The sequence below is a fragment of the Ochotona curzoniae genome, unplaced genomic scaffold (genome assembly GCF_017591425.1).
Source record: "Ochotona curzoniae isolate NIBS_2020 unplaced genomic scaffold, NIBS_Ocur_1.0 contig_3520, whole genome shotgun sequence".
NCBI lineage: Eukaryota > Metazoa > Chordata > Mammalia > Lagomorpha > Ochotonidae > Ochotona > Ochotona curzoniae.
Genome location: NW_024465894.1, coordinates 20,350,225 through 20,365,798, shown reverse-complemented (window position 1 = coordinate 20,365,798; position 15,574 = coordinate 20,350,225). Strand labels below are relative to the sequence as shown.

The 15,574-nt window shown below is 48.0% G+C and overlaps 1 protein-coding gene across 4 annotated transcripts in view; it reads right to left on the bottom strand.

Moving 5' to 3' along the window:
* Window positions 1–15,574, bottom strand: part of RALGAPA2 (Ral GTPase activating protein catalytic subunit alpha 2) — a 267,919-nt gene that overhangs the window by 10,344 nt on the left and 242,001 nt on the right. For 2 of the 4 annotated variants that reach the window (XM_040981777.1, XM_040981779.1), the window contains exon 38: window positions 5,905–6,608. In XM_040981777.1, the coding sequence (XP_040837711.1) occupies window positions 6,452–6,608 (157 nt within the window). In that variant the 3' untranslated portion in view covers window positions 5,905–6,451. Of the gene's footprint in view, window positions 1–5,902; window positions 6,609–15,574 lie in introns of those variants that run through there. The other 2 variants (XM_040981778.1, XM_040981780.1) reach the window with 2 other exon arrangements.

The window sequence follows — 15,574 nt, the reverse complement described above, 5'->3', positions numbered from 1 at the left end:
TGCAGCTAACTGATGAGGGCTTTTAAAGAAATAACTGGCTGTGTGCATGTGTATATATGCGTGTATTTCATGAGTACCTGCTTTTGTCCAACAACACACTATACTCCGTAAGAGGGTCCCACAGGCCTGCACCAGGTCTCCGAAGCCTAGCAATCCTGTCCCGTGCCCAGTCCAGTCTGCTCGTGATGGCTGCTGGAGCAGGGGGGCACGGTTCACACAGCTCTGACAGGTGGCAGCGCTGCTTTCCTGCCGAGTGAACAGAAACAGTGTGGCTCTCGGCTGGTTCTCCCTCCTCCCAGTGCTGACCGTAAGGAGAGAAAAAGAGTTTTTATTTTATTTTTGTAAAGATTCACTTATTTTTATTGGAAAGGCAGATTTATAGAAAGGAGAGACAGAAAGATCTGTCCTCTGGCTCACTCCCCAAATGGCCACAGCAGCTGGAGTCAAGCTGATCTGAAGCCAGGAGCCAGGAGCTTCTTCTGAGTTTCCTATGCAGGTGCAGAGTTCCAAGGCTTTGGGCTGTCCTTGACTACTTTCTCAGGCCACAAGCAGGGAGCTGGATGGGAAGTGGAGCAGCAGGGACACAAACCAGTGGCCATATGGGATCCTGGTTCTAGCAGGGGGTTGGGGGGAGATTAGTCAATTGAGCCATTGTGCCCAACCCATAAAAGAGGTTTTAAGAAAGGAAAAGGTGTGAACAAGCATGAAGTAAAATGTGGTGCTGAACAGCACAATCAAGAACCCTCTTTAAATCCTCAGACCACTTCTTATGAAAGCATCTTGATCAAGTTTCAGTATTCAAACGGGGTTTCCAGACTGGATTAAACAGGCTCATGCTTCCCCTGCCTTTCTCCATGCCTGTTTTTGGCCATAACTGCTTTCTCCCTGGTCCACTTTCACAAAGAGACTGGGGAAGGAGTGGAATGGAGGAAACTTAACTGTAAGCGTTTGTTCTACATTTTGCATCAGTCAGGCTCAACACATCTGCGGGCCGGCGACAACACTGTACCAGTTAAAGCAACAGCCTGGCCTTTTCTGCCTACCCACTTTACTTCCTTTGTAGGGTTGCAAGAGAGGAATCACGGGCACCATTCTCTGAAGTGTTCACTGACCACTGTGGGTGGAAGGCATACAGAGGACACAGGTGCTAAGAGCTATCTTATTGCCATTTTTTTAAATTTCTAAATTTTTATTGGAAAGTCAGATCTACAGAGAGGAGATACACAGAGAAACTGGTTCACTCCCCAGGTAGCCACAATGAATGGCGTTGAGCCCATCTGAAGCCAGGAGCTTCTTCCAGGTCTCCCACACGGGTTCAGGGTCCCAAGTCTTTGGGTCATCCTTGACTGCTTTCATAGGTCACAGGGGGGAAGCTAGGTGAGAAATGGGGCAGTAGGGACATGAACCAGCACCCACATGGGAACCTGGCGGATGCAAGGCAAGGATTTTAGTCACTAGGCTACTGCAATGACCCCCAGAAAATGATGTTTTAAAACACTGTGTGTTACTCGCCTCATGGGAGAAGAGAGAGACTGAGAGAAAAGAGAGAGAGAGAGAGAGAGAGAGAGAGAGAGAGAGAGAGAGACAGAGAGACTGAATACACCTGCCACATGATGACAAGACTGTGGTATCCTGCCCGGGAACCACAGTACTTGGAGTGAAGGACTCAGCAAACGAGTGCTGGCTGTGGCCTTCAGAGGCCTGGAGCCCTAAAAGCAGTTTGTAGATCATGTGTGCCCCCTGCTCACCCTGGCACCAGGGAGCAGTGGCATGAATGCTTCTCCCTGTTGTCAAAGGGGACTTCACTGCCCACCAGAATGTGGCCTGGTGACTTCAGACACAATGTTAACACAATGATTTTGTTACAGAAAAAAAAAAAATTGCCAGGCTCTTCCATATGGGGGAAAGAACAAGACGGTCTTTCCCAAGAGAGCATCCATGCAACTGAGTGGAAGATGCAAGCTGGAGGTTGTGTGTGGCAGCAGGATCGGTGGCAGCATCCTCGGGCTGACTGGGCCTAATCTGCTCTAAGCCCCAAATGTGACCTACATGAGAGCAGCAGAAACCGAGCAAGCCGGTGAGGAATTTCCTCCCACTTGTTCTAAATCCCTGTGCCTTTCCCAGGCAGCCCATCCCAGTGAGGAGGCCCTCCTTAGTCTGTCTCGAGGAAGTCAAACACTATGTTTACTGGGGCTGACAAAGATGTGTGCTCCCCCTGCCGGCTCCCTACAGCAACATGGGACTGGAGAGGACCCAGGACCAGTGCTGGAATCTTCAACAAGTCAGCCCAGGCTTGAAGATAAAAACCACTCACCGGACTTGGTTTGAGACACTCTAGGGAAGAAAGCCACCCTTTTCACCTTCTGACTGAAGTCCTTGGAAATACTGAAGATGAGACCTGACCTTGGACACACCTACGGTTCTGGGTTACCAGATTACTGGCTCTGCCTCTAACAGTGTGGAATTTGCTTGTCAGCAGAGGCAAGCGGATTCCGCTAAGATGTTAAGGTCTAGTCATAATCTTGATGATAGTTGGAGTTGGGGAATCTCAAGTTTCTTTATCTCCTTTTGTTCTCTAAGAGCAGTGCCCAAAAAAGTAAAGATTTACACTATTTTTATCCTTCCCGATAATGTCAAACATTAGACTTGATTTTCCAAGTCATTAGCATGCAGAAGAATGACCTCATGGTGAACAGATGCACTTGGCGGTGAGCAGCAGTGATTACATCAGCCCCTCCCAGCAGTCAGGGGTGCCGCTCCAGTTAACTCTTTAAAGGCCTCTCTGCTGGGTCCTGTTCCTTGGTAGTGTGATGGAAAATAGTTTGTTATTCCAACGAAGGGGCATTTACAGGGAAGCCCCAAAAAGTTTATGAAAAAAATGAAATTAAAAGGAAAGTGTATTTTGGTGCCAAAACCATTTTTGAAATCCATATTGTTCATGTAAATTCATAGTTTGCAAGAACTTTTTGGGAGTCCCTTATGTGTGTGAGTGTGTGTGTGTATAATGCATGGAAATTTGCAAACCAATATTTTATTTAACACTGGCTTTCTTTTCGATTATTTATCCTACATCAATTAAGGACTAAAAACTACAGGACTAGGTGGGAAAAAAAGCTCAGATATCTATCAGACACTGGATACCATGAAGACAAGTAACATGCTGTATTTTAAAACATAATTTTCTGGGGTTCAGTGTGGCAGCCTAGTGGCTTCAATCCTCACCTTGCATCTGCCGGGATTCTATACAGGCACCAATTCGTGTCCCAGCTGCTCCACTTCCCTCCCAGCTCCCTGCTTGTGGCCTGGGAGAGCAGCAGAGGAAGGTCCAAAGCCTTGGGACCCTGCACCTGCATGGGAGGCCCAGAAAAAGCTCTTAGCTCCTGGCTTTGGATTGGCTCAGCTCCAGCCATTGCGGCCACTTGGGGAGTGAACCAGTGGAAGGAAGATCTTTCTGTCTCTCCTTCTCTCTGTAAATTTGCCTTTCCAATAAAAAAAAAAATCCTAAAAAAAGAAAACCCAAAGTAAAAAAACAACAAAAACAAAACATAATTTTCTGAGTAGGAAAGTTTCTTCCTCTTCTCTCTTTTTCTTTTTTGTTTACAAAGCTCTGAGAATAACAGCTGAACATTGACACATTAGCCCCTTGTCCCTAGCCATAGTGACAGTGCATGGCCAATCCCTGGCCTCAACACCCAGAGCTCCCTGGGTGCACCAGCAGCAGCATGTGGAGCTGCTTCCCCACAGAGGTGTGCTGGGCCACACAGGCCACTTCTAGGCTGCTGGGCAGCTGAGCGGGGCCTCCCCTCTGCTTGTGGCCTCTTGGGGTTCTGCTTCATCCCCATTCAGGTGACTCTCCCTCTTACACTCAACCATCAAGCCCCTGGCCACGGGGACACAAAGACAGCTGTGGGATCGTCTGCATGTGCGCAGGAGCCCAAGGCCCTGCTCTGACGACACTGCCGACCAGCGACAGGCTGATTGGGTCCTGAGTGCACTGTGGGAGCTTAAGCCGCTCAGGGTCAATTTTTCCACTTGGCTTGTTGCTGGGAAGAGCAGGCTTCGCCACTTCCATCTCTTAGTGTAAGCTGGCTGGCTCATCTGGGTTTGATTGCACTTGTCGTCACAAGGGGGACTGTGAATACATAAAATCTGTTTTCGTGTGTCCAAGTAGGAGCGGGCAAGGGTTCTTCCAAAGCTGAGGCGGCACGTCAATCAGGCTGCCGGAGCAGTGGCCTGCACGGGGGGCTGAGCTGCTGCACTCCCATTGTCCTGCCTCCCCATCCCGCCCCCAACTGAATCAAGTTCATTTCTAGCTCCCTCCTAGCCTTGTTCTGGGCAGATATGCAAAGCATGACAAAGAGAACCTGATGCCCACATTTCATCTCACACGCGAGGGCAGGTGCAATGTGTGTGTTAAACTAACCACCACTCAGCATCAAATGCCCTCAAGCGTGAGCACTGAGACACGCAGCGTGGCCGGGTCAGCGTTGGTCTTGGCGTGCCGTGCACCGTCTCAGGTTGCTCTAACATTCCCAACAGAACCTTTCCTTGAGTAAGCTACTTTTACGAATTTCCAAGTTCTCCAAGCAGCTGATCCAGTCCTCTCCAAGGGTGGGGTAAAAACCAGGAGTCTCTCTGACACATTTCATTTGGTTGAAATAAAACGAGCTTTTGGAAAACATCAAATTAATTTCTACAGATGAGTAAGAACACACACCGAAGTACACTGCTATTTGCTACGATACCCTTTTAATCAGCAACATTAACAGTGTCCTAGTTAAGGAATGTAAACACCCAGTTATTATTTTTTGTTTAAATTGTAAGACACCAAAGGCTTTCACAGTAGTTTAAAAGAGGAAAAGAATAGAAAAGACACCTGCACTGAAGGAACCAAGATCTGAGGCCGTGAGGTCGGGAAGAAACTGAATGAGAGCTTCAAAAACACAAGCTTTGTTTCTTGGCATCCGTCATGTCCTTTCTCGAAAAAAATAAAATCAGAAATGATTTTAAACCCTAGCCAGACTGGGTATTAAATCTTCATTTCTCTCGAAACAGATTTTTTTTTTTTTTGGCGGCGGGGGTGCTGCTGGTGGTGGTGGTGCGGGGTGGATCTTTTGCAGAATGTGGGCAGAGTGTATAAAAGAATTCAATTCACAGCTGTTCCAGTTTTTTTTTTTTTTTTAATGTAAGAAACATTAATCAAAGCTTTAAGTTATAAGCTTTTCTCGTGTTGTTTAGTATTCCGGTTCCTCGGAGATCAATGGAGGCCAGCCCTGTGTTTCTTGACGCCTCCCCGGGAGGCAGAGGCGTGATTATGTAAATCGCGCCTGCTCCCGCACCTCTGCCAGCTTGCTTATCTCCTGAGCCTTCTGCCTGCTGCTCCTGGCTCCCCGACCCAGTGCACGCCTCTCCCTCTTATCTCCCGACAAAGCTCCGAGAGGCAAGCACAGAAGCCAGCGATGTTAAACAATGATGCATGGCTGATTTTATTTGTAAGTGATTTATTTCACTGAATTTAATTTTTTTTTCACGTTGTGTGTAAGATATTTGTTAACAAGTCGGAATAGGAGAAGTGAGGCAGTGCTCAGAGACAATTGATGCAGGTTAGAAATCTATTAAGCGCTCCAACCGTCGTGTTGGAACCGGTGGAAGATGCAGGAAGCCCCTCATTGAGGATTTCCACATGCATTGACTAAATATCCCATTTACTCTCTGAAAGGCAATTAATCTGTAATTACATGCAGAAATTTACAAGTAATAATTCCATTCTTTGGAGGAAAAAACAGTAATCATATAATCAGTTTAAGTGGCAGCACACTTTTTTTTCTCCCTGAAACCAGAAACATAAAAAAAAAGAAAAAATACCTAAAAACAAGGAGATCTGAGGAATTTATTTTTTTAAATCATTTTTTCCCCGGAGCCTAATCAAAGGAAATGACAGTATGCTGGTTTCCGCGGTGACTCCCATGCCAGGTGCTTCGGGTCGGCGGCCTGTCCACAAGACACTAGCGAGGAGTGAGAGCCCCGCTCTGACATCACCGGCCTGGGCACGCCGTCCTCCCGTGTCTCTTGCATTAATCCCTGACCCCAGCATCTCGGTAGCATAATCCCCATTTAGCATGAGTCTGGGAGGACCTCTTTCTTGATAAGTAAAGCGCACTGATTCAGGCGTGGCTCCTAAACAACATATTCCCAGCTCAGCAAGAAGCCCACACTGCTGAATGAACTGGGGCGCACGCCCGAGAAAAAAAGTTCATTAACCTTGCGAGATGCGGAGGTTAACAGGACGGCTGGAGAGGAACCCAGTGAACAGCTCGGATACAAAACACACGAAAATGAATGTCACCATTCCTTTGATATTCATTAGCTGATTCAGAGAGAGAAGGCTCTCCTGAAATTTGCAAGCATTTATCTGTGAAAAACAGGTGTACATCTGCTGCTCGGATGCGTCCTACGTGTCGAGGCAAGAATACCGCAGACACTCACCCGTTCCGCTGAGCGAGTGGCTGGGCGAGGGGGAGAAGACCTGCGCTGCGAAATCCTCGAATGTCATGACTTCACGGTGGTTCTGGATGATGGCTTCGAGGTACAGAGCCCGCTCTTCGTAGCTGCAGCAAGCGGTTAAGGAGGCCAACGCATGTGCAAAAAGGGCATTGACCATAAGCGCAGGGACTTCTGCGTGTGTGTAAAAAAGAATCCTGCAGGTTTTCCAGCATATTGTCCCCAGATTCAATAACACGCATTACAATTAATAGCTCAGTCTGATTTTGAGACCTAAATTACTGTTAGGTTTTAACTGCACTCATCACTACTATTGCTAAAAAAAAAAAAAAAAAAAAAATCTGTGAGCCAATAATGGCAGAAGGCCACTAGAGGAAGCACAAGGTAAGTTAAACAGACTATCCCTTTTCCTACCGCCAAAGCCCAGGGCATGTCATATGTCTGCCCCCTTCTTCAGTGAATCAAATGTTCTCCTCAGCTTACGGACTCAGTGAGTTGATGGTTCAAGCAAGAACTGATGATCCACACACTCAAAAAAAGAAAAAAAGAACAGAAGTTTGCGGTGGTGGTGGTGGGGTTTGGAAGGGTGGCGCGGTTTGGAAGGATGGCACGGTTTGGAAGGTTTATAAGTGTGGCACGGTTTGGAAGGGTGGCACAGTTTGGAAGTTTTGGAAGGGCCGTAGGGTTTGGAAGATATACTCTTTGGAGGGACAGATAGTAAAAACTCCAAACCAAAGTAAGCTATGGGCATCAGGATACAAGGACTAACGTGGGTTAGGAGTACACAATGTAATACTAATCATTAAAAAAAAAGACTATTGCCTTTTAATTAAAACTGCTGTCTGGAGCTTCATAGCATTCAAATGTGTAATCAAAAACCAGTCACCAATAAAACTTACAAGCGTAACAGGCCAAGCACCTTTCCAGCTGTCCTAATAGGACCCCTGCGTGTGGCAGCCTCTCACAGGGCAGGAAGCAGCTTTGCCCTTTTCTGCGTGGCTGCCGTTTCCTCCGAAGGTGCATCACGCACTTTCAATCACAGGATAACGTCGGCACGATCCGGCAGGCGCCACGTGTCCGACTTGGCGAATTAACACTCGGGGAAGCCAGCATGACATCTCATTTTCCCTTCCCTCAATATCAATGCAAAAGTTTGATTCCCGTGGGAAATCGTGTTCATTCTCCAGAAATACTGGGAAGGTGGATCACCGGAACATTAAAAGCACATTTAAAGCCGGCTTTTCAAAATGACCCCTTTAAAAAAATATACATGGCTGACAGACCCTTCTAATTAGCTTCCAATAGAGACTGCATTTGAAAACAGACAAACTTTCTATTTTCTTATGGCAAGGATGTGGACTCTGGCTTCTCCATCCTGCTTTAGTCACAGCTGAGGCTGGTGGCAGGGCACGCCAGAGGCTGTGCCATCCAATACGGCAGGTGTGAGCCACACGGTGTGCCATCTCGATTGAAGTTTTAATTAACGAAAATTACAAAATGAGAATGCAGTTCCACTGCTCCCCTTGCATATCTCAATTACTCTGCAGCCCTATACGACGGGGGTCACCATCACAGATTCCTAGCTAAGGCACATGTTGGTACAATGAAAACACTACTGCACAGTGCTGGGCAGACCTTTCCCTCTCTGCCCTGCCCTGTGCCATGCTTGAAGAAGGAAAGCTGAGTGTGAAGACTTCCAAAGTGGTCCCTCGGAGGATGATTCATAAATTTTTCTAAAGATGGTCCCAGCAGCCCCAGGCCGGAGCAGCCTGAGCCTGGACTGGCCCCATCAACTGTGGCTGAACTCCTGGTGACTCGCCTTAATGAACAGGCTGCCAAACTTCCTCAGCGAGAGGCGCCTGCTCCGGCCCAATTCTAGAGGGACCCTGCAAATGCCATTCACGTCTCATTATGAACACGCTTATTCTGCACAGCACTTGGCTGTCGCGGCGGCTCGGCCCTCCGTGCACAGCCCCAGCAAGCCACTGGTCTGGGGAACAGCAGGACGCTAGGCCCGAGTGGCCGTCTGGCGAACAGGCAGTCTGACACTAAGCTGGCACGTGCCGGCCCAGCAGGGGCTGAGCGAGGCGTGACAAATTACTCAAAGCGCTGAGCTAAACTTATGGCTGACAACCACCTGAGCCTTTGGGCCGCCGTGGCCCGCTGTCAACGCTCAATTCATGGCTCTCTCTTTGAGCCCACAGTCTGCTTGTGGGCCTGGGGTTAGAGAAGGCACGTCCCTCTAAAGACCTGTCATGCTTTGCCTACCATCGTCCTGCTGTTCCTGAAGAGGCCCCACTGTGACCAACACATCCACACGCGGCGCTCGGGACAATGGCAAACACAACAGAAATGCATGTGGGTTTTGCCCAATAGTCTCTGTAAGTGGCTTGCTATGTTAATCAAACTCACAACAAAATCCACTCGGGGTGCTGTAGGTGACACCCTCCTCCTGGATGATGCTGTCTGATCATCAGGACCTTGGCCTTGATGAGACGAGGGCTCTGTGTGATGTTTACTGGAGGTGACAGGCAAGAGGTTTGTTTTTTTGTTTGTTTGTTTGTATGTTGTTTTTTTAAGATTTATTTATTTATATTGGAAAGGTAAAATATACAGAGAGGGGAAGAGACAGAGAGGAAGATCTTCCATCTGATGGTTCATTCCCCAAACAGCCACAAAGGCTGGAGCTGAGCCAATCCAAAGCCAGGAGCTTGGAGATTCTTCCAGGTCTCCCACGTGGGTACAGGGTCCCAAAGCTTTGGGCCATCCTCAACTGCTTTCCAGGGAGCAGGGAGCTGGATTGGGAAGTGGGGCTGCTGGGAGTAGAACCGGTGTCCATAAGGGATCCTGGCAAGTTCAAGGCCAGCACTTTAGCCACTAGGCTACTGTGTCTAGTGTTTACTCCCCAAGTGGTTGCAACAGCTGGAGCTGAGCTGATCTGATGCCAGGAGCCAGGAGCTTCTTCTGGGTCTCCCACATGGGTCAGGGTCCCAAGGTTTTGGGTGTCCTTGACTGCCTTCCCAAGCCACAAGCAGGGAGCTGGATGGGAAGTGGAGCTGCCAGGACATGAACTGGTGCCCATATAGGATGCTGGTGCTTGGAGGTGGATGATTAGCCAGTTGAGCCACCATGCTGAATTCTAGGCATAACACGGACACTTATGGGTCCATAATACAGACACTTACGATTCTGACCTCAAAATGTTCATAGGGCTCTCATCACCCATGGACGCTGAAGTCATGCCCACCTGTGGATGATCAGAGACATCCAACTGGAAGTGGGTGGCCATAGAACTACCTGGTCATAAACCCAACGTATTTCCCTATGGGTTCCTGTCCTTTTGATCCCTTAGTAAGTTCACTAATGAGCCTGGCGCGATGTGCTAGCAGCTAAAGTCCTTGCCTTGAACGCACTGGGATCCCATATGGGTGCTAGTTATAGTCCCAGCAGCTCCACTTCCCATCCAGCCCCCAGCTTTGGGCTGGAAAGGCAGTGGAAGATGGTCCAAGGCTTTCAGACCTGTACCCACGAGGGAAGAAGCTCCTGGCTTCAGATTGGCTCACCTGTTGTGACCACTTGGGGAGTAAATCAGTGGATGGAGGATCTTTTCCTCTGTCTCTCCTTCTCTGCATAAATCTGCCTTTCCAATAAAAACAAATATTTAAAAAATTCCATTCTAAATTCTTCGCTTATTAAAAATCACATACAGCACAGTAGTTTTTTGAATTACAAATCTGAGACACACACACACATACACAGAGAGCGTGAGTATCTGGGCAGGGCTAAGGCCAGAGCCAGGAGCAGGGGGTGTACTGCAGGTCATGTGGCAGCAGGAGCCCAGTGACTTCAGGTACCACTGCTGCCAGCCTCCCAGGGGCCACACTGGTGCCAAGCTGGCATTGGGAACTGCAGCTGGGAATGGAACCCAAGCACGCTAATATGAACTGTGGACATCTTAGGTACTAGGCTAAATGTCTGCTCTTCAGATTGTACTTTTCTGAAGGGGCATTTTTGGGGACTGGTGCAAGCTAAGCTTCTGTTTGTGGCATTTGTACCCCGTAAGGATGCCGGTTCATGTCCTGGCAGATCCATCTCCAATTCAGCTCCTTGCTTATGACTTGGGGAAGCAGTGGAGGATGGCTCAAGTTCTTGGGTACTGGGTTTAGATTGGCTCAGCTGCAGCAGCTGTAGCCACTGGGAGTGAACCAGTGAATGCACTCTCTCTGTCTCTGTGTATATTTGCCTTTCAAATACTTTTTTTTTTTAAAGATCATTCTTCCTCTTGATCTCATGCAATCCAGAGAAAATTTGAATTACTAACCAGAAGTTCTTCTTATAGATATTTCTGAATTTTTAAGCAACCTATTCTGTCCATATTTTCACATTAAAAAAGATTTGTATGAAAGTCAGAGGAGAGGGAGGAGGAGAGAGGGAGGGAGAGAGAGAGAGAGAGAGAGAGAGAGAGAGAACATGAACCATACATTCACTGGTTCACTTGCTAAATGCCTGCAATGGTCAGAGCTGGCCTGGTCTGAAGCCGGGAGCCAGGAATTTTGGGGCCATTCTCTGCTTCTTAAGCCATTAGTAGGGGGCTGGACTGGAAGTAGAACAGTGGGGACTTGAACCAGTGCCGTATGGGATGCTGGCACTGCAGGCAGAGGATCAGCTTGCTATACCACTGTGCCAGTCCTGGACTTTCCTTGCATTTCTCAGGAGTGGACAGCACCTTGGGCTAGCAGGTCAGCTGGGAGGAGCTGTCTCCTGACATCAGGCCGTGCGGGTTCTTTCAACAGCTGGCTCACCTCTCCCTAGTTTTTTCTCCTGGCTTGTACAGCCCTAATTGCTGACACAAGCCAGTCCGGCACTGGCTGTTCCTTATGACTCAGGGATTCCAAAACTCCCTCAACAGTGCTCTGAAATGGAGGGGAAGCTGAGATGAGGGCTCTGGGAGGTGCCAGCTGACCACACACTCCTCTGAGAAGGCTCCTTGAGGCTATGATGGTACAAGTTTATTTTGGTGAGAACAAATTTGAAATGCATGTATATGAGGGGGTGTTTTAACAAGTTTATAGGAAGTGTGTATTGAGAAAAAAACTATGCATGGGGCCTTCATAGTGGCATAACAGGCTAATCCTCCACATGGGTGCCTGTTTGTGGATCTGGCTGTGATCCAGTTCCCTGCTTGTGGCCTGGGAGCAGTGGAGGATGGCCCAAAGCCTTGGGAACCTGAAGCCATGTGGGAGACTTTGAGGTAGCTCCCAGCATTGGATCAGTTCATCTTCCGCTTTGTTGCCATTTGGGGAAGTGAACCAGCAGCTGGAAGTCCTTTCCTTCTCTTTCCTTCTTTGTAAATCTGCCTTTCCAATAAAAATAAATCCTTAAAAAAGAAGAAAAAAAAACTATTCATGGGTTTCAGGTGTATTTCACACCAAAATAAACTTATCTTTTCATTCCATGTTTCTGTGGCATTCTGGAAGTGCTCCTGTGTTAGAGTGAAGAGAGGCAGAGAACTGACCAAGGTAACCTCACAGGACTAGATGACATTTCATTCCTCTAGAAGTCCTATGGCTGCTGTAAATTACCACACACGGGGTGGCTTAAAAACACATTTATTCTCTAACTCCAAGGGACCAGCAGCCCCAGATCAGCAGAGCTGAGCCCCTTCCAGAGGCACCAGGGAGACCTGGTGTTGCCTTTTTCCACCTCTAGAGGCTTGCTTGCATTCCTAAGGCCGCCCCAAACTCTACCTCTGTATACACTCCTTACACTCTTCTCTGTATCTCCCTCGAGTGCCTCTTACAAGGACAAACACTGGGTTTTCAGCTCCCTGCTTATGGCCTGGGAAAGCAGCAGAGGAGTGCTAAGATCCTTGGGCCTTGCACCCACACGCAACACCTGAAAGAAGGTTCTGGCTCCTGGCTTCAGATTGGCCCAGCTCTGGGTTTTGCCACTATCTGGGGAGTGAACCACCAGATAGAAGATCTCCTCAGCTCTCTCTCTTCTTCCCTCTGCAACTCTGCTTTTCAAACAAAAATAATTCTTTTTTTTAAAAAATGTGTTTTTTTTTTTTAATTGGAAAGTCAGATACACAGAGAGAAGGAAACAGAGAGGAACATCCTCTGTCAGATCACTTATTCCCAAAGTGGCTGCAACGGCCGGAGCTGTGCCAATCTGAAGCCAGGAGCCAGAAGCCCACGCTTCTGGCCTTGGGCCATCCTCAACTGCCTTCCCAGGTCACAAGCAGGGAGCTGGATGGGAAGTGGGGCCGAACCAGCGGCAATATGGGACCCTGGTATGTGCCAAGGTGAGGACTCCAGCCACTAGGCTACTGAGCAAGGAGGCAAAGAGGCCACTGAGGCTAGCCTGCCTCAAAGTGCTGTCCATTGCACAAGTAAATGAATGCCAAGGACTAGTGGTTGTGGTGTGATATATAATGATGCTACTGAATGTGTTTTAGGTAGAGAAATCTACGGAGATGTTAGAGAGGTTTTAATTTTGGAGAATTCTTCATCAATCAAATAAAACACTTTGAAGAATGTGTGTGGTGTGGAATGATCCACCAGAGGGGAAGGCACGGACACGAAGCCTTAGGCAGAAAACCAACACATCTGGCTCTATGCCAATGCAGGGCTGCTCCTCACCACCATGCTGCGAAGGCAGGAGGGACAGAGGCACTGTGTGCAAGAAAGCACATGAAGGCCTCCTGCAAAACCACAAGGAAAAGTCATCTAGGAAACAGGCAAAAGACTCAGCATTTCCACAACGTAAGCTAGGGGATGCCATTAAGATGCCCAATATCACTAACAATCACGGCTTCTTAGAGTCCCAGTGGGGTATCATTTTACATATGCCAGACTGGCAAAACACAAAGCCTGTGATAACGCCAAAAGTTATTACACAGGACCTCAGCACCTGCTGACGGGCGGCAACTGGGGCCGCCCACTTGCCCGGAAGGCAGTCTGCCATTATCCTGGCTGGGGAAGCATTTCTGCCCCGAGCATGTGAACCCGTGCACATGCATGTTTGTTTGAGAATGTCACCATACTGCAGACAAAAAGAAAAAGGAGAAGGAACAAAACACCCCTCACCATTCACTGACAAAAGGGCATGTGGTGGAACACCACGCTGCAATGAGAATGAGTGGACAGAGGGCTTGCGTACTAAAAAGGATCAAACTTAAAATGATTCTTGGTGGAAGAAGCAAGTCCCTGAGGACCATGCTCAATGAACTTCTATTTATAAGTTTAAAAAATGGGAATGCTAGCTCTGGGGTACCTCCAGGGGATGGAAGAGGCACCCTACAGCAAGGTGTCAAAGATACCAGCTGGAAGAAAGGCAGTAGGGAGCAGGGGGAGGGCATTTGGTTTACTATTCTCCACAGCTTATGTCAACCTTACTTTTACTTTTAGTATATACCAAACACTTCATTATAGTCTGGTGAGAATGGAGAATAAAGCACTAATTAAATGGACCTCTTTTTTTAAACCCCTTCATACGATATCATGAGCTTCCTTAAGTCAAAAGTTAATTCAAAAAGGTATCTGAAGTCTTCAACAAATTCACAGAAAATGTGCATTTTGGAAAACCTATGCATGGATCACAACACTTCTTTGCAACAAAACCAATTGTATCTTTCAATTTCATCTCAAAGTTTCTACAGTCCCTTGTACAATTGCTAGCTGAGACAACAAAAGACAAAGAACACTCCACTTGACTCGAAAAACACAGAAGCCAGTGCTATGTTGATGGCCTCGGTTGCAGAATGAAGCCAGAATGTTGGAGCTCAAACTCTTCAGCAACTCAAGGGGAACCTCTGACAGATGGGACCTGGCGAGCTTAAGTCAAACAGGCACACAAGTGCTGCCCCCGGGGGCCAGGGCACAGCTCTGCACAAATACGCTGTTCTACAAAACCACATTTTATTGGAGTGATCATATACTAAGAATGACAAGTTGGGCTGAACCTGAGATTAGACAAAACACTACAAACACTACAGACTTCTACATTATCCTAGTCTACTGAGAAAACTTGGCCATCTTCAAAAGGCAAATCCATAATTACTCCAGTGTGTTCATCCATTCAAGAAATGCATCCCCGGTGCCCATCTGTGTTACGGGATGCCTGTGAGATTGGGGAACAAGACAGCTGGTGCCTCCTCCCTTAGCGAGCCTTTGGTCAGAGGCAGGCAGAAGACTACTTCAAGGACAAGTGTGCAGATGGAGGAGTTTCTGCAGGGGTGGCAGGGCAGGGAGGGTGCAGGCAGGCATGGGGAGGGGAGCAGCGAAGAAGCAGGAAGAGCATCCCCGGCACAGAGGATGATGTGAGCAGGAGGTGAAGGGCTGGTGGGGCCACGGTGTGGGGAAGACGTGGACAAGGAAGGACAGGTAAAAGACGGGGCTGCTCCTGGCAGGTCTCAATGCCTGCCAGCGAGGAAGCAACGTGACTTCACTCAAGCTTCTGTATCCCCCTTGGGAGATGTCCACCACCGAGAAGATTATAGAATGCCCTGAACCTTATGCCACCCAGCTCCTCAGAGGATTCTGAAAAAGTTGGTGGAAAATAGATTCAGAACATAAGGGGCAGACATCTGACCTAGAGGTATTGTGTAGGGCACCCATATGGGATCCCAGCACATGCAAGATGAGGATTTAGCCATTGAACCACTGTGCCAGGCCCCATGCTTTTTTCATAACATATATTTTCTATGGACATTTTGAATAAGATACCTCATACAGTTCAATCAGTGGGCATGTTGCAAAGTCTCAGATTTTGACACGCTTTGCACTCTGCCAGAAGCGAAGAGTATGTGTCTTCAGGTATGTGTGAATGATCAGGGTGACTTGCAAATATGAAATAATCAGAACTCCTGAGAACGGCCTTGGGCATCACTAGGAAGCCCTGTGATGTGGGAAGAGGTCAGATCCCACAGAGAGATGCACCCTCTATGGAGGAGGAAGAAGACGACACAGATTCCAGAGAGAAGTGGACCTCCTTGGGTGGGGCAGGAACTGGGTGTTAGAGACAAGGATAGATCCTGGGCTCAGGGAAACCTGGGGGAAAAGTGATGGCTCAG